The sequence below is a fragment of the Aspergillus pseudotamarii genome (assembly GCF_009193445.1).
Source record: "Aspergillus pseudotamarii strain CBS 117625 unplaced genomic scaffold BDV38scaffold_146, whole genome shotgun sequence".
Lineage (NCBI taxonomy): Eukaryota > Fungi > Ascomycota > Eurotiomycetes > Eurotiales > Aspergillaceae > Aspergillus > Aspergillus pseudotamarii.
Genome location: NW_022475160.1, coordinates 1 through 26,679, shown reverse-complemented (window position 1 = coordinate 26,679; position 26,679 = coordinate 1). Strand labels below are relative to the sequence as shown.

At 47.2% G+C, this 26,679-nt stretch overlaps 10 protein-coding genes and 1 non-coding gene across 11 annotated transcripts; 7 read left to right on the top strand and 4 right to left on the bottom strand.

The window, feature by feature from the left end:
• Window positions 1-3,570: 3,570 nt before the first annotated feature.
• On the top strand, window positions 3,571-4,086 carry BDV38DRAFT_289316 (uncharacterized protein; the record flags this gene model as incomplete). Its single annotated transcript, XM_032061215.1, has 1 exon — window positions 3,571-4,086. The coding sequence occupies one exon, from the start codon at window positions 3,571-3,573 to the stop codon at window positions 4,084-4,086; it is 516 nt and encodes a 171-aa protein (XP_031906861.1).
• Window positions 4,087-7,836: 3,750 nt separating this feature from the next.
• Window positions 7,837-8,358, bottom strand: BDV38DRAFT_266255 (uncharacterized protein). The gene has a single exon (XM_032056439.1). It carries the CDS (start codon window positions 8,347-8,349, stop codon window positions 8,065-8,067), a length of 285 nt encoding a protein of 94 aa, XP_031906860.1. The 5' UTR covers window positions 8,350-8,358; the 3' UTR covers window positions 7,837-8,064.
• A 2,681-nt stretch (window positions 8,359-11,039) lies between these two features.
• BDV38DRAFT_266253 (uncharacterized protein) lies at window positions 11,040-11,521 on the bottom strand. Its single transcript, XM_032056438.1, has one exon. The coding sequence runs from the start codon at window positions 11,515-11,517 to the stop codon at window positions 11,050-11,052; it is 468 nt and encodes a 155-aa protein (XP_031906859.1). The 5' UTR covers window positions 11,518-11,521; the 3' UTR covers window positions 11,040-11,049.
• Window positions 11,522-13,746: 2,225 nt separating this feature from the next.
• Window positions 13,747-15,111, top strand: BDV38DRAFT_43634 (alpha/beta hydrolase). The gene is made up of 2 exons (XM_032063343.1): window positions 13,747-14,686; window positions 14,742-15,111. Exons 1-2 carry the CDS (start codon window positions 14,273-14,275, stop codon window positions 15,096-15,098), a joined length of 771 nt encoding a protein of 256 aa, XP_031906858.1. The 5' UTR covers window positions 13,747-14,272; the 3' UTR covers window positions 15,099-15,111.
• Window positions 15,112-15,785: 674 nt separating this feature from the next.
• BDV38DRAFT_291201 (uncharacterized protein) lies at window positions 15,786-16,196 on the top strand (the record flags this gene model as incomplete). The annotated part of the gene is made up of 1 exon (XM_032061686.1): window positions 15,786-16,196. The coding sequence occupies one exon, from the start codon at window positions 15,786-15,788 to the stop codon at window positions 16,194-16,196; it is 411 nt and encodes a 136-aa protein (XP_031906857.1).
• Window positions 16,197-17,240: 1,044 nt separating this feature from the next.
• On the top strand, window positions 17,241-18,913 carry BDV38DRAFT_289312 (oleate hydratase; the record flags this gene model as incomplete). The annotated part of the gene is made up of 2 exons (XM_032061214.1): window positions 17,241-17,788; window positions 17,845-18,913. The coding sequence occupies 2 exons, from the start codon at window positions 17,241-17,243 to the stop codon at window positions 18,911-18,913; spliced, it is 1,617 nt and encodes a 538-aa protein (XP_031906856.1).
• Window positions 18,914-19,230: 317 nt separating this feature from the next.
• Window positions 19,231-20,206, top strand: BDV38DRAFT_43624 (uncharacterized protein). The gene has a single exon (XM_032063342.1). The coding sequence runs from the start codon at window positions 19,442-19,444 to the stop codon at window positions 20,033-20,035; it is 594 nt and encodes a 197-aa protein (XP_031906855.1). The 5' UTR covers window positions 19,231-19,441; the 3' UTR covers window positions 20,036-20,206.
• Window positions 20,207-20,377: 171 nt separating this feature from the next.
• BDV38DRAFT_289310 (glycosyl hydrolases family 31-domain-containing protein) lies at window positions 20,378-22,792 on the bottom strand (the record flags this gene model as incomplete). The annotated part of the gene is made up of 1 exon (XM_032061213.1): window positions 20,378-22,792. The coding sequence occupies one exon, from the start codon at window positions 22,790-22,792 to the stop codon at window positions 20,378-20,380; it is 2,415 nt and encodes an 804-aa protein (XP_031906854.1).
• Window positions 22,793-23,895: 1,103 nt separating this feature from the next.
• BDV38DRAFT_266241 (uncharacterized protein) lies at window positions 23,896-24,232 on the top strand. Its single transcript, XM_032056437.1, has one exon. It carries the CDS (start codon window positions 23,955-23,957, stop codon window positions 24,114-24,116), a length of 162 nt encoding a protein of 53 aa, XP_031906853.1. The 5' UTR covers window positions 23,896-23,954; the 3' UTR covers window positions 24,117-24,232.
• A 965-nt stretch (window positions 24,233-25,197) lies between these two features.
• Window positions 25,198-26,541, top strand: BDV38DRAFT_276495 (uncharacterized protein; the record flags this gene model as incomplete). Its single annotated transcript, XM_032058227.1, has 4 exons — window positions 25,198-25,358; window positions 25,688-25,797; window positions 25,861-26,198; window positions 26,506-26,541. The coding sequence occupies 4 exons, from the start codon at window positions 25,198-25,200 to the stop codon at window positions 26,539-26,541; spliced, it is 645 nt and encodes a 214-aa protein (XP_031906852.1).
• Window positions 26,542-26,593: 52 nt separating this feature from the next.
• Window positions 26,594-26,679, bottom strand: BDV38DRAFT_t241. Its single transcript has one exon. It is a non-coding gene; the product is annotated as a tRNA-His (tRNA).

Here is a 26,679-nt window from a genome sequence, read left to right as displayed (position 1 = left end):
AAAAAAAAAAAAAAAAAAAGGAGGAAGCAAAAGGTTATCTGAAACCTAAAGGGTGCCAGGCACCGAAAATCGTGGCCCTGCGTGGAGGAAAGCGCGTGGCCGGAAGAATATGCACATCCGTAGAGTATGAATGAATGATTACCTACTCCCGCGGCTGAATCTTTGTAGAATAATTAGATCAGAAGATTTGCTATCATCATTCATTTTGTTTATGGATCTAGAAACTTGTAGATTTAAATCTAGATATAGATCTAGATCTAATCTATAGGTTAACCAACCGAAAACCTACCAAGAAACAGGTTGGGTTGAAACAGGACCCGCCACCCAGTTGTTAGACATTCGTCTGACTCCAACTCCCAGAACACTCATATATTCTTGTCTTCTTTGCTCGAACTCCTTGTTGCTCAAATTATGCACACTATCCGGGTATGAGTAAGCTGTTATTATCATGTATTCGGTTGCTACATCCACATATTTTATCTCGTTTACTCTGCAACAGGTGCATGCCACTGCACCACAGCCAACCCCACTGCGCCTTCGCTACCACCACATTCAACTCAATGACCTCCAGTGACGATTTTGAGACCAAATTCTCATACGAGCCTCTTGAGGGAGTGGAGAGACTTGAAAACTATCGATCAGGGGGGCTATCACCCCTTACAAATTGGAGATCGCTTTCATAATCGATATCGAATAATTCATAAAATGGGACATGGTTGCTATTCAACTACATGGTTGGCCCATAATAAACCAAACAATAAATACATCGCTGTGAAAATCTGCACAGTAGACTCAACCCCAAAGAAAGTGACTAATATATCCACCCTCACTTATCCTCATAATTCTGTGGTCAATACTCCCGGGAACACAATGGTTCATTCGATTCTAGATATATTCACCATTCGCAGTCCAAATGGTAGCGATGCTTGCTACATTACTGTCCCAGCGAGAGCTAGTCTCTCTGGTATAGAAGATAGCTTGTATATCTACTTATTCTAAATGGATATAGTCCGAGTATTGGCTGCGTAAGTTAGTTTTGCTGTGGACTATATATACACCCAAGGTAATATCCACAGGGATCTTTATATTGGCAATATTCTTCTCAAATCTATACCCGATTTTGACCTGCTCTTGATTGACTAATTGTATAAGAAATACAGAGCACCTGAGCTCGACCCAATTGTCTATCTGGATGGCAAGCCGCTTTCTCCTGATATCCCTATCCTATAGTTTTGCACCTATATGGCTTGGGGAAGCAAAGGAAGACATTACACTTCCAGAAGCCAGACTAGTACTCACAGATTTTGGTCAGACCTTTTTTATTTTAAACAAAAAAAGTATGAATCTTATATCCCTCTTATCATCCGTCCCCCAGAAGCTCGATTTAAATCCAACAAGTCTCTGTCTTTTCTGTCGGATTTCTGGAACCTCGCCTGTACTATATAAGCTATTGTTACTCAAAAGCTACTATTCGAAGGATTGCTCGCGACGGAGAATGATATAGCCTGTGAGCATATCAATGCGCTTGGTATTTTACCACCCGAATAGTAGAAAAAGTGGGAGGCACGGCAACACAAGTTTACCGATGATGGTATGCCAATAAACCGTAACCCATTCCAGTCTTGGGAGGTTTGATTTGAGAATAGCGTGCAACAGCCCAGACGAGATAGTGGAACGCTATCGTTTGACGCAGAAGAGAGGGACGCTATCTTTGACATGCTACGGCCGGTACTCTCATTCAGACCAAAGAATCGAAGTACTACCAAGCAAATCGTCGAGTCAGAATGGATGGTAAAGTAGGCTCTATCTGAATATGGGAAGGCTCGAAAATAGGGTTATAGAATGAGTCTGAGTTATTCTAAGGGGTGGATTGCATGTCTTGTACCTGAACGACCAAAGACACCACGGTCCAGCTCCGAGGCTTACCGATCAGAGATTTCGCGCTTGACACATGGGTGGAATCTTCCTTTAACTCGGCTGGTTTGTTTGGTACAAGGATTAAATCATGATTAATGAATGCTTCCCGTCGTCGTGAAGTTGGTGGGAAAAGTATACCCTTTAGTAAGAAACATGACTTATCGATTTCTTCCAATATTGTTGAAAAGGTGTAGCACGAAAACGACCTTATATCGAGCCACTCGCCACGCCACCTCTGATCCCCATTTAAAGAAGATTGTCCTCCTTTGTTGTCTACTCTTTTTATGCAAGAATTTCTCCGTGGACATTAATTACTGACCTAGCCAGTCCCCATGTGGACAAGTACTAGGTTGTAAATGACCTGGACCAATTCAAGTTAAAAAAGAACAGGTAAACTTTCTTCGCTTCGGCCCTTCCACTATCACGGGCCGGAAGATCCCTGCATACTACGACGTATGCCCGATGCGTGGATCCACTTTTCCTAATGATCGGTTATATACGTGGCTTGGATCGGCAGATCGCTTAGAGATCGTTCAAGCGCAGTGGCAAGTCATACTGCATTAGTGTAGCTGTGAAACACACAACTAGTATTTCAGTTGAACGGTGCATGGAGTGATGAAATCTCTATATAGGTAATTGGTGGATTTGGCCAGGCTGATAGATGTCTCTTCATCACGCGTAGTATGTACTTGTATAGCCTCTTAGACTACTGCTGTTGACCACATAGTCGTCAGCCTTATCTTATTGGTGTTCAGTATATACATAGGGGATTGAATACACATATCTGGGATGTGAAGCAGCGCCGCCCTATATACCTGGATATTGTCCTTAACGAATACTTTAGCAGCTTCAGAACCCCTCCTAATGACGATGTCGATGACATCAGCTATGCAAAGCAGCCAATAAAGCTCATGTATTTGGTTGATCTCTCGCGAGGTACTTCAACTCACGGGGTTTCTTTCCGCGGGGTTTTACATTATTGCTGATCTCAGTCGTCATCCTAGAAGGGTTCAACCTGATCGCTCATTTCATGCCAGCCATTCTTTTCCAAAAGAGGGGTTGGAGTCAAGAGCGAATATGAGGGAATGTCCGACTTGATCATTCGCACTGTTTCCCTCAGAAAAAATCGTCAACAATCAGCCTTGGATGAACTAAAATGAGGTGCTAACATGGATCTGCACATGGAGTTGGACACACTCAACCAATCAGTCAGGATGAAATTTCCCGAGTATTCTTGCCCTACCTTGGGGCTGGCTGGAGTAAAAGCAGCTGAGCTTCATTACTTTGTTATGACTCATTGAATATAGCTAGTTAACTTGTTATGTAGAACCTGGTTGATACCTGACTGTTTGCTGGAACATTGACAGTCTTTTATAGCCCCAACTCTTGCATACGCGGCTAACTCCGCTGTTAGCGAAGGATTTACAGGTAAGCTCACTCTGTATCATGGAAACACAACTTGCTGTTACTAAACTCCGACAAGGCACTTTTGTAGGCGTTTATGCTACAAGCAATGGAGGGGATGGGCCACTTCTGCTTATTTTTCCAATTTGTCTTACATTCCACAGGGTCAAATAGTGAAATTAAACTATAATTGTAACTAATTAACACCGCATATTATTAACCCAGAATTAAGATTTTGCTCTCCCGTGAATGGCCGATAGCGTGGACTGCATCTTTATGAACCCGTCCTATTCCTTGTCGGTAGGCAATGTCGCCGTGGTATTCTACCAGCATGGCATTATAGAAGCAGACATACGGATTGCCAACGACCTGATATTCCCTATGAATGGTGAATGCATAGTTCCCTACGCCATATTGACTGCCTTGCTCTGCATGGCAGAGGAGGACGAATTCACACTCCTGCCTACTTTCTTTTTTGAACTTTCGCGCCCAATCTCGATTACCTTGGAAGCGTTTGCAGGCAATCGGGCAGGATGCGAACTTGATGGTATTTTATACCACCGCGTTGATACCAGTGACATCCCTTGCGGATTTGCCTCTGTCCCAGTGAAGGTCAACGACCATGGAGATGAATATAACACGAGAATGGTTGCGGATCTGGTTGGCATCCAAGCCAATTCTTCAGCGGACGATCAAAGGCCGCGTCAGAATACAAGTTTAAACTTCATACAGCCAGTTTCTGGCTGGTGGATGTACGAAGAGTGAGAGGTTGGAGCGGAGCAAGCACTTGAGATATGTATCGAGACGTCGCCATGACCCGCAGGTAAACCCTGACTACTTGCAATCACATACAGATGGTATAGTTATTACAACCGTTATTGTGATAAAGATGTACTATAATGCCCGGATATGATGCTATCTTTCTCAACTTGAGAATTTGGTTCTATTGATACTCCCAGCGGTGTATTTACTACATACCCTAGTACCTGGGATCCCTTATACTGTCACGGGGTCGCCTGGACTAACAATCACCCGGATAGTAGTGTACGGGTTACAGTCCAGAGGATGTAGTGGATGAAAAAAAAGTTCATCTTGCCCAATTGGCACTTTCGAGAACACTGGGAATTCTCAGAGCCGATAAGGTATTAATAATTTGTGTTACTGATGAGCGCCAGAGGTCTATCTCTGTCTTGAAGAAGTTGAGCATATTATCATATACAATTGCAAGCGGCATGATTCAGAAAGGTATCGAATATTTATATTTACTGGCTATATACTCGTTTCTTATATCCGTTCATCCACCCGAGCCTGTATCTGCCGAATCTCATCTCTATAGGCCAACAATACCAGCGAAAAAAGCAACGTCAGAGCCAATCCAACACCCCCATAAGCATGGGCAAAAACCGCAACTCCATATCCTCCAACGTACCCCAATTCCTTCGAAACCAGGTTCAAGCCTGCGTTCGCGAGTGGAATTGCAGCCAAAGCGCAGGACCCCAATAACCCAATCTCAGCACCAGAAGGCTGGCCCTCGCGGAGACGCGCAAAACTCAGAACATAAACGGCGCTGAAGATATGGCCCACTATGAATGCGGCAGGAGACTTTGTGCGTATGGATTCTAGGACGCCGCCGAGAAAGGAGAAGAGAGCGATAACCAGAGATGTGTTTATAGGCAGGGATTGAAGGGATTGTTGGATTGTTCCAGTGCGCGTATACGCGATTGCGGCGGTGGTGAGGAGAAGGGCGATAGTCAGAGCACCCGGGTTTAGTCGTACCTAGGGAGTCTTGTTAATTACCCAGTTGATGTGCTAGGAGCGAGGAGGGTCAATTTACCATTTTATTGTCTCTTGTGTTTCATCTTCTTTTTGATCTTGCGGTTTTGTTGGAGTGAAGAATCCAAGATTTGCATTGTTTGACGTGATGAGGTCAGCAGAACGACTGGTAACGTATTTTACAAGTCTCCCCGGGTTTGGTAATGAAAGGCATGGAGATAGCCGTCTCTTAGGTCAGCAGACCCACCCGCCATTCGGCGTGTTGGTCTGCCTCACCTCAATATAAAATTCCCTGAACATCTTTAGCAAGTTAAACTGGGAGCCACAATATCTATGCAAGGTTACTCAAACAAGACATAAAAACATATGGATGTTCATTCAGAAATGGGAGTTGCTTAGTGGGTTGCCATGTGCTGAAGCAATGCTGTGGCGAGATATCTACAAACAGTCACCCTTGGAACAAAATCCACTTGTGCGAGATGTGGAAGCAGGGCATGTCGAGACAGTGCAGATCTTGCTTCAAGCAGGAGCTCAGGTTGATTTTGAGAGCCATTCAGGATGTACACCTTTAATGATTGCTGCGAAGCTGGGTTATGCGGACGTAGTCTCAGTTTTAATAAGCGCAGGTGCTGCAATACACATATAGAGACATGGGTACACCGCTGAGAAAATACTAAAATTATTAGCTAGTAATTATATAGAATATTATTACTAATAACTACTTATATCTGACTGAATACAATATTAGAATCGGATAGTTAAATAGACCTGTTTTAAGATCTAAAAAAAAATGATTATCTAAGTATTTGTAGATGTGGAAGTAATAGTCAATATATAGCCTAGTATAAAACGCCACGATTTCGGTAAAAGATTGTTGGTTGACTGTTAGCTAGATTTAGTCCGCTGTACACTAGGAAGGAATCGGTCCCAATACATTTCTTCAACAGTTTGTATATCGGTGTAGAGCTGGATAAATATCGGTAATTATGAAGAAGTCGTGCAGGAAGGAAGATGAACCACCAATCCCAGCTAAACCGGCTCAATTAATTATCTACTAGAGTAAAGTACTTTGAAGAATAAGAAGGTAAAAATGGTTTATGATTGTTGTGAATCTACGGTAGGTCAGAGGAATTGACATAGAATAGAGTGAACTAAGCCTTCGAATTGGATGAGCAAACTTAGTATACAGTACAGGAATTCGTCTGTGGGAAGACATATAAAGAAGGACTTCGCCGATCCTTCGGATAGGTAGTCCATGGGGCCGATGCTAACTATATTCATAACAATGATAAATCATCCAAACGGTGATTGGTAGACGGTAAGAAGGTAGGAAGCCCAACGCAGAGAAACCAATGCCGCCTCTAGGTATCCATGTGTGTTTGGCATGATTGTGAGGACCCAATTCCGACTGCGTAGTGCTTTACCACTACGCCAGAACCAAAAAGGCGGAAATCGAAGACCGAAAGGTATAGCAAGGTCAGGTCCGTGACATGATCGGCTCACTTCTAATACGGACCCCGGAAGCGGTAGTTACAACAGCTACTAATTAGTACGGCGTAATATAAAAAATATTGCTATATCTATATACGTACACCTGCTAACACGCCTTCTTCCAGGGCCACCAACTCTATGATTCTGGAAATTATACTAATTGGCATCCAGAGTCTAGGTTGGCGTTTCTCGATCATCTAGACTATGCTGAAAGCTGTATTTCTGCCCCTATTTACTTCTTCTACCCCAAAACAGGTATGTCATACTGCTATATCTTGCGATCCCTATAGTGCGAAGAATCATAGCTAATTTTTACCTTTTCCTTTCTACCTATAGTAAACCGTACCTTCGAAGACATGGGTGCGTATTACCACACAAACCCATCACTTGTTGTCACGGGCGATCCGGATGCGGTTTCGACTAAGCGTTCGTTGAAGTATATCAATCATGAAGAAGAAGAGATTAAGAATAATGCTAGACGTGGATCAGTCGGGAAGGAGTTAGGCCCGCCGGCAGAGTAGGTGGAATGTTTGTCGAGAGAGTGATGATCAAATGATATCTATTCTAGCAATGGGGACCTCAGGTACATTAGCCTGCTATCTGCCAAAGGAGTTTCGAGGTTGAGTGTTGTTATGGGATATAAGGCTATATTTATCACAAGCTCAAGTCCCTCGACAAACTGTTTTCAGATATTAAAGACGAAGAGGCATAGAGTATGGTCAATAGGAGCCTGCATTGTGGCTGAACTGGCCAACATCAATTTAATATTCGTTATGTAGCTGCATCTGTGAGAATTAGTACATATCCTATGTTCTGCCACGCTTCTACAAAAACCTATTGCAATCCCATCCACACGGCATCATAACCAGGAAAATCCATATTCTAGTCGCCCATTGATCAATCATTTCTTCTGGATGGTCATATGCCTCACCAGATCCGTCCTCGAATCCTCCGGCTTGTCCTTCCCTTCCTTGGGCGGAATCTCTTTAATGTTGATATTCGACTTGCCCGCCATTCCGCTCAAAGTGCCCGTAAAAGTAACCCGAAGCTGCCCAAAAGCAGCGGTCTTATCCTTTGCAGCCACCTGGAAGAGCATAGTGTGATTGTCTCTATTTGGAGATATCGCCGATGTGACGACAAACCGGTTCGGGTCGGAGACGATACATTGGATGCGGTTCTCAGCCGGGTCACTCGAGCCTTCCTTGATCACTGGGCGGGCGAAGAGATCGGTCTCGACGTTGCCCACGGGGATGGTGATGTGGAACGCTTCGATGGCCAGACAGTTCTTTGTTTCATCGGTGATATTGAGCTGGAACTGCCAGCTGCCTTCCTTTGGAGCCTCGGATGGCATGTTGTAAGTGAGTTTGGTCGTGGGCCGGCTGGAGAGATCCTTGATGAAGGTGGGAGCCTCTTCCTTGATGTATTTTACAGCTGGGTCTTCGGGGGCAGAATGCTTCACGCCCATTCTGAAGATGACGGTTAGTGAATCTTTCCAACTGCCATGAAACTGAAGGGAAAGGGGAGGTTATACTCTATAAACATGATGATGATGCCAACCAGGGCCGCAACAGCCCCAATCAGAGGCAGCACCGTACTCTCGACGCCAAAAACCGCCAATCCGATTTCCAAAGTCTCCACCACGACCTGAGTCCCGACGGCGGCCATGTTGATGATATCCATGGCGATGATGCCGGCCTTTTCCGAGCCCCATTCCTTTTCTATCTGGAATCCCAACCCAACCACAGTTGCAAGGTTGCTCAGCATGACAACGCCTTTGAGAACCAGGCCACCGGCCTTGGTCGCCTTGCTCCACATGGTAAGTTTCTCCTCCGCCATCGCGTCGCCAGTGGTCCCTCCAATCTGTCCCTCGAGGGATGACTGCTCGGCCTCACTATTCACCTCTGCCAACTTCTCGGTATCAAATATCGGAACTTCAGCATCGTTGAAGGGAACGCTCGCCCGACCTCTTGGACCGCCCACACGATTATTCCACTGTCCAAGGAGCTGCTGGACTCGCACACTGTTCCAGGCATTCTCTCCAAGCTGTTTGATTATCGGTGCTACGTCGCCTATCAAGCGGCAGGTGGATTCAACAATCTGCAAGATGCCTTTGGCTCGGTCCACGTCGCTCAGATTGTTCCAGTCAGCCAAGTATTTGATTGCCGAGGCAAGTTGATATCCTTGTGCTCTGTATTCCTGTTAGCTCATCACGGCCGCCTTACTATACTAGATAGAAACTCACGCGATGGAACATAGCTTTACGAATCCCTTATAGGTATTTTTTAACTTATTCTGCGTTTCCTCCGACAGGTGTTTGTCTGCCTTCTCCTTGACTTTGTTTATCGCAGTGGCTAGCTTTGTCAGGTTCTTCTTTCCGATATAAATCCCTGCCTCTCGCACACACTCCGAGAGTAACCGGCCAAGCTCGCCCTGCATCCCGAATATAAAACTCGCCACCTCCCGTGCGGAGGTAGTATTATACTGCTTCTCCATCTCCATAATATCAAACCCGAGATCTTCCTGTAGCTCTTTCGTGATACTTTGATCTTTGGTCTTGATCCTGATGATGAGCTGCTCTACAAAGTCGACAGCAAAGTTCATGAACCCGTCCGCGTTCATCGGAGCGCCTTCATATGAGAGAATCATGATAGATTTGGAGAGAATGAGCTTCCACAGCTTTTCCGGGTATCCGCGGTTCTGCTTGTCCAGTGCGTTCAATATTTGACAACATTTGTTGACCGGATTTGTGCCGGTTCTGTTATTTTTTCATCAGCGGACTATTCTCCATGGATACTCTTCCAGGCAGGAATGGAAGACCTACAACTTGGAGAATGCCATTTGATTTAGATAATCGTCGTCGCTGACTGCCTGATAGAACAGATCCGCCCAGTCCTTGCTCGAATCATTGACGTAATCTTTCAGTCGTGGGACTTGATCCACAAAGGAGGCGCCACACGCAAGATTGTTGATGGCAGCAAACTCCCGTCTGCGAGAGATGCAGGTTTGGCCCTGCAATAGATCATCAGTATAGTGAATTACTCTATCCAAACAGACCAGCTGCAAACCTTGCCCGACCAGAAATATTCCAACTTCTCCTTCTGCTCATCAGTAAAATGCTCCTGATATTGGTCGCTGGTACTGAGATTGTACAGGAATAACGCGCGCGTGTAGACCTCAGCTAAAAATGTCTGGTTGGGTTTCATCAGCTCTGATTTGAGAGAATCCGGCAGGATCTTCTCGTTTGCACCCTTTCCGTCTCCAAAAACACTCTTCTCCTTCTCCCCACGCCAGTAGCCCGCAGCGGCCATGACATAGTTTTGGGTTACGTGGTGGACATCAAAGTCGCCGGGAATATCAAGCGTTTGCAGCTCGCCAATGGCGAGCGGTCTGTCGTTCGTTACTTCTCGCAGCACGGCAGCCTTTGGCAACGGTGCAGCGTGGATGTTGGCGGAGATTGAGTAGAGATTGCAATTGAGGCCATAGTTGAGATGGGCGATCGGTGACGATGCGATGGCTGCTGGGAACTTTTTATTCAGCTCGCGATGTTTATCTGAGTGGTCGGCATGTACAGCATGGATGGGGCCATCTTCTCCAGGCTCTTCCACGATCTCTGTGTAATGGCCCCAAGCCTCTCCAGTCACAAGTTTGATGTAAAGTACCAGCGACTTGAAAGGCTGTGGCTTTGGGGTAGGTTTGTTCCATTCGTTGATCATATCCGTGACCGTATCCTCAAGGCCATCCCCAATGCGAAGGGTGACTTTCAACTGTCCCGGCGAAAGATCGACACTCGATGTGTAAATTGCATCCTTGCCTGAACTGCCTGATAGCTCATCCATTACTGGAATAGAAGCTCTGGCTATAAAAGTTCCCTTTTTGGTCTGTTCCATAAATACCTTGATGCTCCAGAAGTCCAACAACTGCTCGTCTGGCTTGGGTCTGTAACCATCCGCCGTGTCGCTGTCCTTGAAGTTGTCTTTGGTTCCTTTGGGCGTGTATACCAGCTGGACTGGGGCACCAACCACATGCGTCGCCTTCGAGAGGACTTGGTTTTCCTCGGTCGCGACAGCCCCAAACGCCAGAAGACCATCTGAGGACAGATGAAGCAATCCATGCTCCCACAAGCCGGGCTTTTTCTCTCGACTCCACTGGACTTGGTGGTGGGTGACCTCGGCGTGAGGTACAAACTTGGAGTCAACCATCACCGCACCTTCGTTTAACCACACCTCAGGAAGGCCAGTTGATCCTGCAGTCCTATGCAGCGGCTGAAGCGCAAAGGCCATGATCAGAGAGCTCGCAGGCACTCGCGATCGTTCTGTATTCTTCTGTGCCTGATAACAAGCGCCCTGCGGGTCCCCGAATTGTGGAACCTTGTCGGGGGTGAAGGTAGTTTTGAATGTACTAAGTAGGGATCCAAATACTCCACCCAGAGCTTTTGGCAGGGCCTGGATCTGGACAGGGTATTAGCTAGATATTCTCTTTGCAGTAATGAATCGGGCTCACCGCGTCGACACTAGACCTCTGCTCCCGGACCGGCAAGCTTCTGAGTCGATCCTCGAACCGCTTCAACGTGATCTCCGGGTAGTTAGCTGCCACAAGATATCCATTGGCGTGATATCGAGCTCCACCATGGCTGCCCTGGGCGAAATGCAGTCCGTAAACAAAATCGCACGGTGCTCGCTCGACAGTAAACGACTCAATGGGGACCTTGGCGTATCCGCTTTTCCCATTTTTGTCGTCCAATTGGTACAACACATCGCCTACGCGCAGTTGCGACACCATTACTTGTGGGTTCTCCTCACGAGCCACGGCCGGACTGATGGCTTTCGGGCCAGCAGTGGTGAAGAAAATATGCCCCCCGGTGACAAAGGGCTTCTGGCCATTGAAGCCAAAGACGTACTCCTGGAAGTTCCCTTTGCCGGTGGTCGGAAACATTGGCTTTTCATCTGACAGAACGCCTGCCGGATGCATTAGTCTATATAAAAGTATGTACGGTTTGCCATCATAGAACATACCATATTCACCAGGTGCCTTGGTCAGCACCTTTGTTCCACTGCCGAGCAGCTCAATGCTCACATCGCCATCGACTGTTCGCACCTGCGTTCCTGCAACAAAGCAAGACATATACCCAGGTTTCGCGCCCTCATAGTTATCTGGGTGGACCCCGGTAAACAAATCCGAGTGCTGTCCTCTCTTCCCTTCAATCCACTGCTGCAGTCGCTTGCCGTACGTTCTACTTCCGATCATGGGAATAGGCGGGTTTCTACCGGTTCCGACGGGCGTTGAGTAATCGGGCTCTTTGTCCACAACGCTGATCATCTCGTTCACCTGGTTCACCCAGTCCTGGCTACTCCGCCACTGGACAGACATTCTCTGTCCGAGGAGCGGGAAAGAAGGTCCCTGCAGAGCCTGTTCATTCGACCACTGCACCGGCAAGCACGTGTTGATGAGCTCTTCGGTCTTGCCAGCTTCGGCAAGATCTCTGTTTTGCTCGACATGCGGCCGCCAGTGGTCTTGTGCGGAGGACTTGCTTGCCTGGGCATGTTCATCAGTGGAGGCCAGCGTAGAGCGTACTCGCTCATAGATGTACGCGATGGCTTCAGGGTAGGCTGTGGAGGTGGAGAGATACGTCTTGATGAGGGTACGATTGATGAAATCTTCATCGAGAACGTAGTTCGCAAAGGCGGTGCAGAAATCAACGTTCTTTTCTAATTCAAGCAGGTCCGGTCTGTCTCTGCCTGCTTCCTTGACGGCGTTCTCCAGGTAGTCGCGGTAGATGGAATGGGCAATAGAAGAGGCAGTCACGTTCATTTTCTCGTCAAGTCCGCTCTGTTCTCCGTTAGCCAGAAGTCAGAGTGGTGGGAGGGAGCAAGGCTGGGTATATCATACCGCATTCACCGTCCGATTAAACCCATAGCCAGACGATCGCGACAGACCCAGGACGATTGTCTGCACCTTGAACCGCTGCAGAGCCTGTGAATCACCACCAGGAGCCTCATCGTAGATGGTCTGCGGGGCGTCATTAAACATGTCCCACCCGCTCAATGAAAGATGGGACTTGAGGGCATCCTGGTATGCAGAGGTACTGATCTGCTCCAGGGAGGTCAGGGCAGTCAGCACTTCCTCAACCTTTTGTCTGCTCATTGTCATTTACGAGAGGTGGAATCAATGTAGATGAACAACTGGTCTTCTCTTGACGCTTTGGCAAAGGATATTCTCGTGGCTGAGAGGAGAATCTATCCTAGATGACTGAAATAGTCTGGGGGGTAAGGGGTCTGTCTGTTTTGTTCGCTCGCTTGCAACCCTACCCCTCATCTAGTTGACTTGCCTGCAGGCCGCTCAGCTAACTCCATACATGGTGATATTATAGTTAGATAGTCGCCTACTAATTCAATTGGTGAATTGACTGGCTGCCAAGATCTCCTGCATATTGGCCACGTACCTGGCAGAGTTTTCATTCTGATTCCATTGAGCACCTACGATAGCGGTGGCTATGATAAGTGACTATCATTGCCCCCTCGACAGGCTGTCTACAGTAAATAATGTAACTCACAGCAAGCTGGCCACCCTCCAAAAGGATTACATTACGACCACAATGAAAGTATAGGGCACACAAATTTACACTTCTTACCGGGGCGGGCCGGGGTCTTACCGCCTGTGGTCTGTGGGTAGCGGGTGTGGCTGAAGCCAAAAGAGCTGAACAGAGTGAATGTTGGATTCCTTGCCCAAGGTGAATGACCATAGGCTACTAACCAACTGAACATGGTGTCATAACAGCGGGGGAGCTAAACATGGGTTTTCGTGCCCATCGAATGATCATAGACTACTAACATTGATCAGCTGAACGTGATGTCATAACAGTGGGGAAGCTGAACGTAGATTTTCGTGCCCATCGAATAATCATACACTACTAACATTCACCAGCTGAACATGATATGATAACAGTGGGGGAGCTGAAAATGCCCTTCCGCTCTCGCAATGGTATTTTCTAGGATAGATGGAGACTATTTATAGCCTTCCTTGACAGCCGCGTTACGCTAAGCTTAGAGCCTGAACTTCCAGTAGCCAAACATCCCTAAGCGCCTTATATAGTATCACACTGGTTAGGTGACTCCTACCTGCACCACCTGCACCTAACAGAAGTGTTCTCTCAGAAACCTGGAAATCACGTGCTGCCTTTCGTACAGACGTTATTTAACCATTTTGTATAGCAAATATTGCTAAAGAGATTTGCCCCTCTTGCTCCACCAAGACTGTACTTTACTGAGTAGTCTACTGATCCCATTCTGTCTCACCTGGCCATTTATCTCTTGCCACTAATTCCCAGATATTAAACACCATTACTCCCTCTAGTCAATCAATATAGGATGGCTAGAATCCCGGCGAAACACCGAGCCGAACACAAATTCGTTACATATTAGTGCTTATTGTCAGGCAGGTCGAGTCGGCATGTCGATAAGTGGACTCTCTCAGTATGTAGGAGGACACTATTATCGTGTGGCTTGGACGTTTAGACTTGCCCCACAGCGATATGAGGCATATGATTGCACCTTGGCTTTCGCCCCCAAATTGTGAGGTTGCGACGTTGATTCCAACGCAGACCAACCTTCTTCCATAAACCTACCCGTGCTACGGCGACGATCTCGTGTGTCAAAAGCTTGTACACATTTAAGCCTGTGTTGCTGCAGCCATGAAACCAACTATTGTCTTCGTGCCGGGTGCATGGCTTGTTCCCGAGTTCTACAAACCCTTCTTGGAAGCGGTTCAGACAGCGGGGTTTCCGACAGTTACAGCTGAGCTACCGTCTCTGGATCCAGTTGATCCTACCGCTGCTGATTGCGCGACGGATGCCGCGAGCATCCGACGTCTCGTGTGCTCCTTGGTGGAAGACAATGGTCTCGACGTGGTGCTCGTGATGCATTCATACGCAAGTATGCCGGGAGGTGCGGCTGCCATAGGGCTCTCAAAGTCAGAGAGAGCTAAAGAAGAGAAGAAAGGAGGGGTGTTGGGATTAGTGTGCATGGGTGCATTCTTGGTCCCCGAAGGAGTCAGCTGTGCTGGGACGCAAGGTGGCAACCTACCGCCGTGGATTTTATTGGATCAGGTTCGTATCGAATTCGACGATAATGATTTCGAGGAGACTTACCGGAGAGATGTAGCCGGCTACCGGCCTCAATGTGCCCGATCAGCCAGAGAAGACCTTCGCTGCAGATGTCAGTGAGGAACAGGCGCTAGCGATAAGCAGTGTGATCAAGCCGCATGCCAGCCTCGCCTTTTTCTCCGCCCAGCCTTCCCCTGCATGGATTGACCCCGCATTTACCGGGAGGTTGGCATATGTTGTGACCACCGAGGATCTGGCTGTTCCTAAGGTCGCTCAGTACGGCATGATGTCGGGAACTGGTCAGCAGTGGCATGTGCGGGAAATCGAGAGCAGCCATTGCGCGCCGTTCATCACTAAAGTGGCAGAAAGTGTGGAGGTATTGCAGGACTTCATTCAGGCATTTGAGATACTATGAGCTAAGCCTGCCAGCCTCCGGCATGATTTGTCAATGCACGGATGTAACCCATGGTATGTCAATTTGACCTTGCGTACGGAGTACAACCGGACTACATAGCTTCTATTTTTGTTCATTCACATGTTTAAAGTACCGTGCAATCTAGGTAGCTGTTGTAGCCCCAGAGTTACTTAGTTCGTATAACATACTCTTATTGCCATGCTCCAGCTGCGGTGTGATGAGCTGGGCTTGGGCCAACGAAATTAAATCCCTAAATCTGCTGCCGTTTATTCGTCCCTCAAATATGGCACGGCTGAACGCCAGTGTGGTCATCGCTTGCTTTTGAAACATCCGCAAGACATCACCAAGACATCACCAATTGTGACAGCGCATTAGCCCATCTGCAACAAGATGTATGTGATACCCTGGCTGGTTACGCAGGAGATAATCTCTGGTCCAGTAACAGAACGGGTATCACGGTGCACGAAGTAAGATCAAGAAAGACACTAAAAGTGAGACGTAGGAGTGGAGGGATAATAAATAAACAGATTGATAATAAAAACATTTCCTGACTGGGCAATGAAGGAGGGGAGGGTAGCTGAAACAAAGTAGTATAAATACTACCCTTCTCCCTCCTGAGTACAATATAGATCAAAGGCAAGGATCCTCAATTCTCGCGTTTTCTATATTCCTCGAACATAACCCAAGATGCTTTTCTCAGCTCGTTTTCATATCCTCCTAGTCTTTCTGGTATCCACTGTGCCGTTTGTCTATGGGCAAGACCCTGATGATTGCTACATCCCTCCCGCCATTATTACCAAATTTTTCTGGCACAATAGCACTCACAATTGCGGGTGTGATGATGGTGGCTGTCTCCCAACTGGTCTTCATGGCGGTCCAGGCTGTGGCCCACCAGATACTGTGGAAGCAACATTCTCCCAGCAATCTCCAACCTACAATGACACGTTGACCTGTGGCGCATCCGACCCTGGGAGTGTTCCTGCTCGACCGATTCCCGGTGGACCCTTCAACTGTCGATCACTTGGGCGGCACTTCTTCTTGGCAGTTAATGGCACCGAAGGAACACTTACCTATGTGGAGCCTAATTTTATTTGGTGAGTCCGGGCGGAAAGCATGCTTTGTGTACCTTGTGGTGGTGTACGTCTGCTACATTCTTAGAATGATAACTGATGGCATTCAAATAATCAGCCCGAAAGGCAGAGCACAGGTTACTTACGTCGGCTCATTTGAGATGGACTGCGTATATGACAGATTTCGAAATTCGACTTGTGTGCAGAGCGAACCTACTTTTCAACTTGAACCGGACGAGGTCGTGGGTATCCATTGACTTCTGTACTATTGTACATATATGATACATGAACTACGGTGGTGGCCAAGCGCTATGACATAATGAAGAATTAATTTGAGAAATCCTATTTATCATTATGTGTATACCATAACGAGATCTAGTATTCATCTTTCCGGTTCGGTTCGGTGTTTGAAGGTGATCGATTGCTCATGTGAATTTGAACCCAACCAGAAGAATTTCATGACAACATCATGATGCTACTAGTGTTTTAAGAAATATCGAACAGCATAGAATTTATCTTAACCTTCGATGGTGTGGGCAATACCTGTCACACCACTTTACCCGGTGGGTGGGAACTGAGAGGGTGGTTACCGACAGTACTTTTCCTGAGTTATCACTCCATCAAATAATGATAAATCACAGCCCTACAAGGTCGCAACGTACAGCATGAGCTACAAAACAAATGAGAAGGTGTTGGGATGCCATTTGCTCGCTGCTGCGAATTATATTGAGAATCCGTGATGGTTACCAAGGGTCAAATTGTGCGTAACCACAGAACCTCTGGACTGAAGTCTCCTGACCTTTAAACAAGGTACCTAATGGCTGAGGAAAGTCTAGCCTTGGTACTTACTTATTGATTTACGCCGACATCCACTGGGAGCTCCTCTTCCAAAAATACTCGAGCCTACTATGTCACAGCATGTAGAATCTCTGGGTCCTGGTTGTCATATGACAGCTCTCAGGTGGTATATAGTTTCAGGGCCGCGTCGGCGTCGTATATTCCCTGTGCCTGCTCAGTTTTTAATGACAATGGGACTCTGAAGCCGATGGTCCACGAAAGAAATCCACTCAAAATGCCCCACAAAGAGAGTTCTAATCGACGAGACCCTGGCAATGTTCAGGCCTGGCTGATTGGCGGCGGCATCGCGTCGCTAGCAGCCGCCGTTCACTTGATCAACGATGCCAAGGTCCCAGGAAAAAATGTCCACCTACTTGACGAGCATAGACGTGCTGGCGGCGCGATGCAGAGCTCCGGTGATGCAGAAAATGGCTACGTGCTCCGTACTGCCTGTCTGCCATATTTCCATGATATCTGTGTCCAAGATCTTCTATCCTACGTGCCCAGTCCCGGGAACAATGGTCGATCCATCATGGATGTGGTGCGAGACTCTGAGAGCGGGGAGGGGGTGAAGAAGCCGATTGCGTCAACTCGGCTTGTCGAACAACGTTCCGAGGGCCTTGAGAGCGTTGACGACAAACAGTTCCATTTGGGTATTAAACACCGATGGGATCTCATCAAGCTCATGGTGGAGGGTGAGAAAGCGGTCGCCGGCAAGGCTATCAAAGACCTTTTCGATGAGTCGTTCTTTAACTCCAAGTTCTGGACGCTGTGGTCTACAACGTGAGTGGGCATTACCCTCCTCATTTGACCGGCTTGTTTGGATTAACTCTTCATAGCTTCGCACTGCGACCCGAACACGGAGCGGTCGAGTTCCAGAGACACCTGCGCAAATACCTTGAAAAGATCAAAGACATCAATAATGTCAGTGCATTGGACCGCACCCAGTACACTCTCTATGACTCCGTTATCCTCCCTATAATTGCGTATCTGGAGAAGGAGGGCGTCGACTTCCGGTTCAACGCGAAAGTAACTGAGCTCGTCATGTACCCGGAGGGCGACCCTACGACAGTCTCTGAGATCAAACTCGTTCATGATGATAACAACCCCTCGCTTGTGACTATTGACCCCATGGACATTGTTATCGTTACTCTTGGCTCGGTCAGTTCGGGATCGGTGGTCGGATCCAACCATGCACCACCCACCTCGGAGGCATCTGTAGAAGATACAATCATGGAAGACTGGTCCTTATGGAACAAGGTTTCTACGTTGGCTACGAGGAAATTCGGTGATCCCGTTCCCTTCCGTTCGCATATCAAAGAGTCCACGGTCGAAACATTCACTATCACCTTGAAGGATCCTTTATTCCTCGACACCTACGAAAAATGGACGCACAACCAGGCCGGCTCAGCTGCCTTAGTATCGTTTGTTCATAGCAACTGGAACTTGAGTCTCAGCGTACCATGCCAGCCCCTCTTCGCCAACCAGCCGGCCAGCGTTCACGTTGTCTGGGGATACGGCATGGAGCTCGAGAAACCGGGCAATATCGTGAAGAAACCAATGAAGGAATGCAGCGGGGAGGAGATACTGATAGAACTGCTTGGCCATCTGGGTCTCGATCAGGAACGCGTGCTCCCCTACGCTAACACGATCCCGTGCATATTCCCAATGGCCACGGCGTCGTTGCTGAAACGGGCTCACTTTGACCGTCCCGAGGTAATCCCCCATAATACGACGAATATGGCGTTCGTCGGTCAGTTTGTGGAGATCCCGCACGATACGACGTTCAGTATGGAATATAGCGTGCGTAGCGCTCAGATGGCGGTATATAATTTGATGGGGCTTTCGAAGCGTCCTCCGCCTGTTAAGACCAACGTGTTGCTGGAGGTGTTTGGATTGCTGGCTTAATGGTGGGTCTTTCTCGGGCACTTTCTCACTACTGTTTCCAATGTCTTCTAGTTTCATCGCGTGGGAAATACTTTTTGGTGTACGGACAGTCTTACGTGCGTCTTTCTTTCTCCCTTCTCCTTTTCTTCTCTTTTGTTTTCTTTGATTCAGGTGTGTTCTCATGTAAGCGTCAGAATGGAACATATTTTAAGTTGTATGAGGGCAGATTCCGACGGGCCGATTAGAAAACCACGGCAGTCAGATGACCTTTAATTACCCCGTAAGAAATAAAGTAGGCTCCACTTTTCCCCTAAGCACTAAATATATAACAACCCCAAGTGCTATCCAGGACATTGCCTGACCCCATCTCTACCATGCTTTAGTTTATAATAATGTATGATTGGCCGAGCTGTCCATACCATGCCTCTCCCTGAGAGTACTTTACATCAGCTCACCCGCAATCAATCACTACAATTCACCCTTCGTCTCTAAGAGGTTATACAAGATTCCAACTCTTCTTTCTCTAAGCCCTCCCTACAGAACCCCAACATGCTATCTACATTCTGGCCCCACACAGAATATGCCGAAGACCAACCCTTTCCTAAATTAATCCTCACCGGCCATGTCCTCGACCGCAGCTTCCAAGCCGGCGCATTCCTAGGAAGCACTACCGGCCTCCTCCGAGTAGGGCTATTAGCGTATCAACCAACCTCTAATAACAAGGTCTACACCAGATTTATTGTACCACCAGGATCCACCCCAGCTACTCTTCTTATGCGATCGACAGGCACGGGTGCCGTCATCGGTCTTGGCGCAATGGCGGCTATGCTTCCTTATTATCTGGCGAAATGGGACCCGATCGAATGGCAAGATCGCAGTTGGAGACTGCTGGAGAACCCGGGGCAGGTGGAGGTGGATACTTGGGGGTTTACGGGTGCGGTGCTGGGATTGACAGGGTTGGTGGTTATGGCGCGGCGAAATGGAAGGATGTTTCAGCTGACGGGCCATGAGGAGGTTTCCTCGTTGGTCTTGCTGAGGGCCCTTGGGTGGAGGAATGCGTTTGCGAGTGCCGGGATGGGGAGTTTGTCGGGGGTTTTGGGGTATTTAGGTTGGAGGTATGGTGTTATGGGTGGGATGCGATAATATCTATTGTGTTTTCACTTTATTCCGTTTTTGGCCTGTTGGGGTTATAATATGTAAATGTACTTCTGCCGTGTATTCAGTCTACAATGCGAGATTGAGATGTCTTGATGCCCGAGGCTTTCAGTCGCTATATCAAGTGACGTCATTGTCCTCTTGAGACGGGAAAGTAATCTAGCCCAGTTAAGACTAGCGTCATAGATCTTCCCGAGCCAATGGGAGTTTTCCATCTTTGCTTCTACAACTGCTCTAGTACTGAGGTACAGGATTGAATTCGACAACCATCCATATGCTGTGTGTTCATCAATTCGGTCATCACTCGATCTAGTTTGAAGACTCTCCCCGCTACGCTTTCACCGATCTACTATCTGCTAATATCAGCTCAAGGATGGGCCCCACAATGGCCTCGTCATACCCCAGCGCCATCAAGCGTCCGATCGTCACATTGAGAGGCCGGTCCTGATACCCTTGCACAGCATCCCACAGCTTGTTCTTCATATGGAACTCAATCTGATAGTCCCTTATCACTTCCTCGATACGAGGAATGTGATCTATCACACTGAGTTGGGGGTTGGGCCCCAGTTCGATGGTGATAGAGTATTGTTCATTTGATACGGACGGACACTTGACATTTAAATTTTGTCCTTTCGTGTAGGCTTCGAGATCCACAATGGCATCATCTGTTCGGTCAAGGCCATTGATCAATACTCTGAAGCTTTTTGGTACAGAGGTAACGCCAAGGAAGCAGAATCTCCACACTCTACCGGTGACCTCCGCCGTAAGCTTTCCTTCTGCCTGTGCATACCGGATGGTGGAGACCCGTTGCTTTCCATCCGTGACATTTTCATTCTTCTGTTGTCTATCATCTCGGCTATCTTCAAGAACGTCAGCATACCCATCTTGACCGATCACGATAAAAACTTCGAAGGTATCCGGATTGAGGCAGCCGTTCTGGGGAGAAGCGTCTAGAGGTATAATTGATCCCTGGCGGGCCAGAACGGGGTACTCGAACAAGGTCCGATAAAGCATCAACTCGCGATTCCCGTCATAAACTGTACCAGTAAAGATATCAACGAATCGTCCGACGGGCGGCAGCCAAGCTTTCACCGATGCTAACCCAGTCCCCTTACCCCGTGGCTGCACAATTGGAGCGATAACCAGCTCAGATCCGAAGATATATTGATTTGGAACGGAGTAGGCCTCTTCACGTCCGGGGTACTCCCAGTACATTGGCTGTACAAGTAGCTCATCCTCCGTTGCGCAGATTATGTTCCGTGTGTAGAGGAATGGCACCAGTTTGTGCCGAAACCTCAAATATTCTGTCATAACTGAGTAACATTCCGCACTATACAGCCATGGCTCCTTAGACATCCACCGTGACGATGTTGAGTGCAGCCGCATGATTGGTGAAAAAACCCCAAGCTGCACCCATCGAGTGACAAGCTCGTCATCACGGCCGCCATGTATGTGGCCACCAATGTCGTGGCTCCACCACCCGTACCCAATGTTTGATGCAGTTGCTGTAAATTCTGGTTGGAACTCGAGTGAGGCCCAGGTCACCACCGTATCGCCGGAGAAACCAAGGGGATAACGGTGACTTCCGGGGCCAGCATATCGGGAGAGAATGAGCGGGATCTTGCCATCTCGTCCATGATCGAGATAGGCGAAATGGTTGAGCATCCACAGGGGGTCAATTCCAGGGATTTTGGAGTACGGCCCCTGCTGCCAATCAATCCACCAAAAGTCGCATGCTACGGCTTCAAGGTTCCGGTGCAGAATATTGAGGTAAGCATCCATAAACTTCGGGTCGGTTGAATCAAATAGGATCGGAGTTTTATGCCTTGTATCACGACCCAGGAACTCTGCCATTTCTTGATACGAATCTTCGTGAGAGTGAATTCCATCGTGGGGATGGTCATTCAATGTTACCTTCAGGTTGCGCTCGTGAATTTCACGAGCGAACAATGCCGGGTCCGGAAATAGCTTCTTATTCCACGTATACCCCGTCCAGCCAGCATGTGGGACTCGCTCATCGGACACTAAATGCCAATCCATGTCGAGGACGGCTACAGACAATGGAATGTCCTCCTTATAGAACTTATCCATGAGCTCGAGATACTCCTCCTGTCGATACGGATAGTACCGGCTCCACCAGTTGCCTAAAGCGTATCGAGGTACGACTGGCTGTTTGCCAGATACAGCATAAAATGCTTTGATCGCTGCCTTATAGTCGCGACCGTAGGCGAAGAGATATCCATCTACTCGGTCTCCGGCTGGCCGGTTTGCGACAAAGCCCTGTCCATCAAAGAGCATGGTTTCAGAATCATCGATCACTGCGAAGCCAGCTTTCGACAGGACTCCGTCTCCCATGTCACATCGTCCATCGCATAGGTCCAATGTCCTTGCTGTTCCTCCTAAGTTGAGCGTGGATGGGGTTCCAAATCGCCATTCGGTTCCATACTTGGTCATTTTCGCGCTCAGATGAGCGACCATCCCGTTGGAACTGAATCTCTTCTTGTCATAACTTAAGTGAAAGTGCTCCGTGATAATCTCTAACCCGTCCTTGTCAATGATCCTAAAATCTGGGACTGGGAGATCACGGTTAATAGCAAAAGTAGAAGCTCGATCTTCAAACCGGCCATCTTCGGCCCATTCAAAACGCAGCAGGCGATCGGTAAGGACGGTAAAGCGATATTTGGGGCCAGAGATAATCGCACCCGGTTTAGCTTTGGGCTTTGTGGGGAAGATGTATTTTTCCATTTCGGACTACTTGCGGTGTCTATGAGAAATACCTGCTCTCTTGGTGTGGGAGTTTTCAGATTCTCCATGGCTTTAGCTTGGTTTATATGCGCCATACCACGTGAGACTCCCCGCATTTCGTCCAAGCTGTTCGACGTGTCACTCAGAATTGGCCCTCCAACGATATCCTCCCATGATCTCGATCACGATTCTGTTTTAGTTTGTTTAAAAAGGTTACGGAATGCGGCATAGATACACAATGGTCTCTGGTCGCCAGGCCTTTCATTTCCTACATTCTGAATGTCTGTTTCGCCTTTGGAAGTAGACATGAGCTGAACACAGAATAGTCGGCAAAATGATGCTTAAGACAATTATATACTACTGCGTATGCTTTTGAGGTCTGTTCCGTTGCCCTGTGGGTCTGCTCTACCTCATCACTTGTATTATTTTGTGGTGGGCAATGAACCAGTCTATCGTCTCGGGTGTTCTAGGAAGTCTTGCGGACTGTGAGATAACTAGGTTTTTCTAACCACTTCGTTATTCAGTGGCCTAATCTAAGCCTCTGACGATAACTTGTATTTCAGAACCCAAGGGTCAAACGCACAGCCGACTTGATATCTTGATATCTTGTTTGCACGAGTGATTTTGCTCAGAAATACCGCTCCACTATGCTACATGGAAACAAAGTGGAATGAACTCATCGGAACTGAGGGTGAAAGAAAGCCACAGTACCGTTCATTCTCTAGTTTCATCACAATGTTTCTATGGATATATTTTGATATTTCATCCAGCCGAACCTGTCACCTTAGACGTACAATAAATCAACGAACGACATGAACTAGCCTGGCAAAGAGACACATGGCAAAGGGGCATTTACAGGATTCAATGAAGCTCAGAAGACGTATAATGAGCGCTTTGGGTGTTGCGAAACAGACCATGTGTTGTCTCTTTCAACGTACATGCCGCTCTATCTGAAAGGATTCAAATACCCAAACATACCTCATTCACCTTATCCCCAGAAATATCCGCCTGTCAAAGATTGCCATTCCCTGGTCTTTTTTCTAGTCATAACCAGCCATTGGTTCCTGGGATCACTAATCTACCGTATTCCAGAAACCATGCCCCATGTATTCTCTGGCTGGCCTTTTGTTTATCAACTATCTTCCCAATTAATCTGCAAGCGATGCGTACGGAGCTGCGAAAATTGACGTTTACCTCCTTTCTTCCCGTTGAGGTACATTCTTCACAATGCCAGAAAAGCTCCCAGACTATGATTTGGCATTATAAGCAAAGAATTCCAATAGTTTACAAGACCAAAGAGAAGGTTGCAGCAAGACTCAAATGATTGCATTTTTCAATGAGTGTTCTCGCTAAAAGAAAGACATCCTATGATATAATTCAAGGGCCAGAACGCTCCTACCGGCTTCAGTATCAAAACGCACAACCAACGTCTAGTCTCCAGAGAAAATCTTTACAGGCGCAGGTAAACGGGTGACGTACTTGACTATATAATATCTCGTGAATCTCTGTCATCTTATACAGATTTGCATTACTTGGATTCAGAACTTTCTCTTTTCATTATTCCCCGGGTAGCCCATCATTACCTTTTTTTAAACGGACCCGTCCGACATGGATCCAAATTTCGTTAGATACGTTATAGAAAACCAAGCACCAATGCCGAGGAGCATACCTATACAATCAAAGACATTCTAGAGGACAATGGTGAGTTGAGAGATGTGATAGCAGCAATTATAAAGAATAGCTTCGAGCAGAGGCTTAGAGAAGTGGTCACGGTCCAGGTCGTGTCTCGTGGTGAAGATGAAGTATACCGTATTCATAGATATATTGATGGATCTTCAATCTGGGAGCAGTGATAGAGAAGAAGGGCTTGCCTGCTAAAATCATAGTCCAGGATGTATCATCAGATGTGTTCGGCCAAACCACTGGGCAATTTCCACGTATCGCTACTACTCGTCTATAATTACAGCCGCTTATATCCGGATAAGTGGAAAGTAGAAGCTAATAAAGGTACTTACCGACAGAAAAACAAAGGAAGGAGCCATGCCCTATAGTTCGAAGATATTTCCCGTGATGGGTAGTGGTACACGTCGGCTCATGACAATGCAAGTGTTCATATCTAAGAACAGTTGCCGATCCTATGCGGGGATAAGGCGCCCTGATAACCTAGAAGTAGGATATCCTAAGGGGCTTGCCACTTCACAGAGACAGCGTCTCGCCTAGTACAATGATATAAAGTGTAGAAATTTAGACATCTGTAATGTTAGGTTTCCAACCTTTTCGAGCAGCCCACACCAAACCCTAACTGCGGCCTCTTCATTCAATACGCTTCGGCTTCCCTTGTTGCAGTGCCGCTTTCATTGTTTCTTTCTTCACCCGCCCCTTCTCTGACAAGAAATGTTCTCGAGATGAACACTGAAAGCAAGTCCCCATCAATACCAGCGACTCCGATGGGAGAAGACACTCCATCTTCCGACGAAAGTACATCCCCTCCATGGTACACCTCAGAACCGAAAGGATCTATGGTCAATTTTGGTAGTCCTACAGAGCTTCCGCAGATATACGATGAGTACAACAACCTTTGCTATAGAGAACCAGGTCAGTTTGTCCCACTAGGTATGCTTGACTTTATAATCTATAGTCTTCCTCTTAGTTTTATTTATATTTATTTCATCTCCGCCTTCCTCCCACCACCTCAGTACCTCGGGTCGGTGATACAGCAACGTACTGCCTTGAAGCGGGCTGCATAACTAACTGTGGAACAGAGTCAACTTTTCTTTGGCCTCATCTCATTAGCACTCCGACAACCTGGAAGACTTGTTCTTACCAGTGGGAGCTACCTTTGTTCGCGATAGACGATATAAGGGCTACACATACCTTAACTCTCACTGAATTTAGAGTTGAGGTATTAACCTGTGGACAATACGTTTACCAGGTATATGGACTTTTCGGATTAAATATCTTAGAAAAGGTCATCATAGCGCTAGAACACCCCAGGGTGTTAAACGGTTAGAATTCCCTGATATTGTCTAAAAGTTGTACTACATATATATTCTAACAGCCCTATTCAGACTATGGGATAATCCAGATGGGCGCAAGACCAGGCTGGATTGACGTGTTATTCCTACAAGACATCCCATGGGTTCATACCATGCTGATGTGGTTTTGCTCGGCCTTCCGCGCGCCAATTTTAGGGATGGTATCCCTCTCATATGGTACACCAGAAGACACCGATGTTTTTGAACTACAGCCTTTAGAACCGCTACCTGTCATGTCCAGCATTCATCATTGCTGTTCTGCATTATTTGGTTCCGCGGCCATTGCTGCGAGACCGGGAACTGACACTACGAGAGAGCTTCTGTTGGATATAGATAGAAGTATTGTCGGGGAATATGTCAGAAGGGAATACGTCAGGGTGTTGGGCACAAACCTTGCCCATGATGGAAGATTCCTGTGTTTTCTTGAGAGAGCACCTCACCTGAAGCATACTTTTCAGCGGGAGGTAGATATGCCAGAGTGGGTACTGAGCACAAGGGTGCTCTTACAATTCTGTCCGTTATGTTTCATCGAACAAAGCGTGGAAGGTAATGGGGATATATGTAGCCATATGTGAGAATCCGAACTGTCCATATAATGATGGGAGGGCAGAGATGGCAATCGTATTTTTTTTTTTTTTTTTTTTAGACTAAACGATGGGGGAAATGATTCACATACAGTTGAGGAAGCCAAGCAATGATGTTCATTTGTCTTAATCGAAAAGATGACGAAAACAAAAAAGAAACCAATCAAGTTCTTAGCGCCATTTGGCGCTGCTGGGAATCGAACCCAGGTCTGTTCGGGAATGTCCCATAGGACCACAACGAACCGTACTGACCACTATACTACAGCAC

Coding starts and splice junctions, on each gene's coding strand:
- BDV38DRAFT_266241 (XM_032056437.1), top strand. CDS start 23,955: ATGCGTACGGAGCTGCGAAAATTGACGTTTACCTCCTTTCTTCCCGTT.
- BDV38DRAFT_43634 (XM_032063343.1), top strand. CDS start 14,273: ATGAAACCAACTATTGTCTTCGTGCCGGGTGCATGGCTTGTTCCCGAG. Junction 14,687..14,741: donor CGTGGATTTTATTGGATCAG/GTTCGTATCGAA, acceptor GGAGAGATGTAG/CCGGCTACCGGCCTCAATGT.
- BDV38DRAFT_266255 (XM_032056439.1), bottom strand. CDS start 8,349: ATGCTGAGCAACCTTGCAACTGTGGTTGGGTTGGGATTCCAGATAGAA.
- BDV38DRAFT_43624 (XM_032063342.1), top strand. CDS start 19,442: ATGCTATCTACATTCTGGCCCCACACAGAATATGCCGAAGACCAACCC.
- BDV38DRAFT_266253 (XM_032056438.1), bottom strand. CDS start 11,517: ATGTTTCCGACCACCGGCAAAGGGAACTTCCAGGAGTACGTCTTTGGC.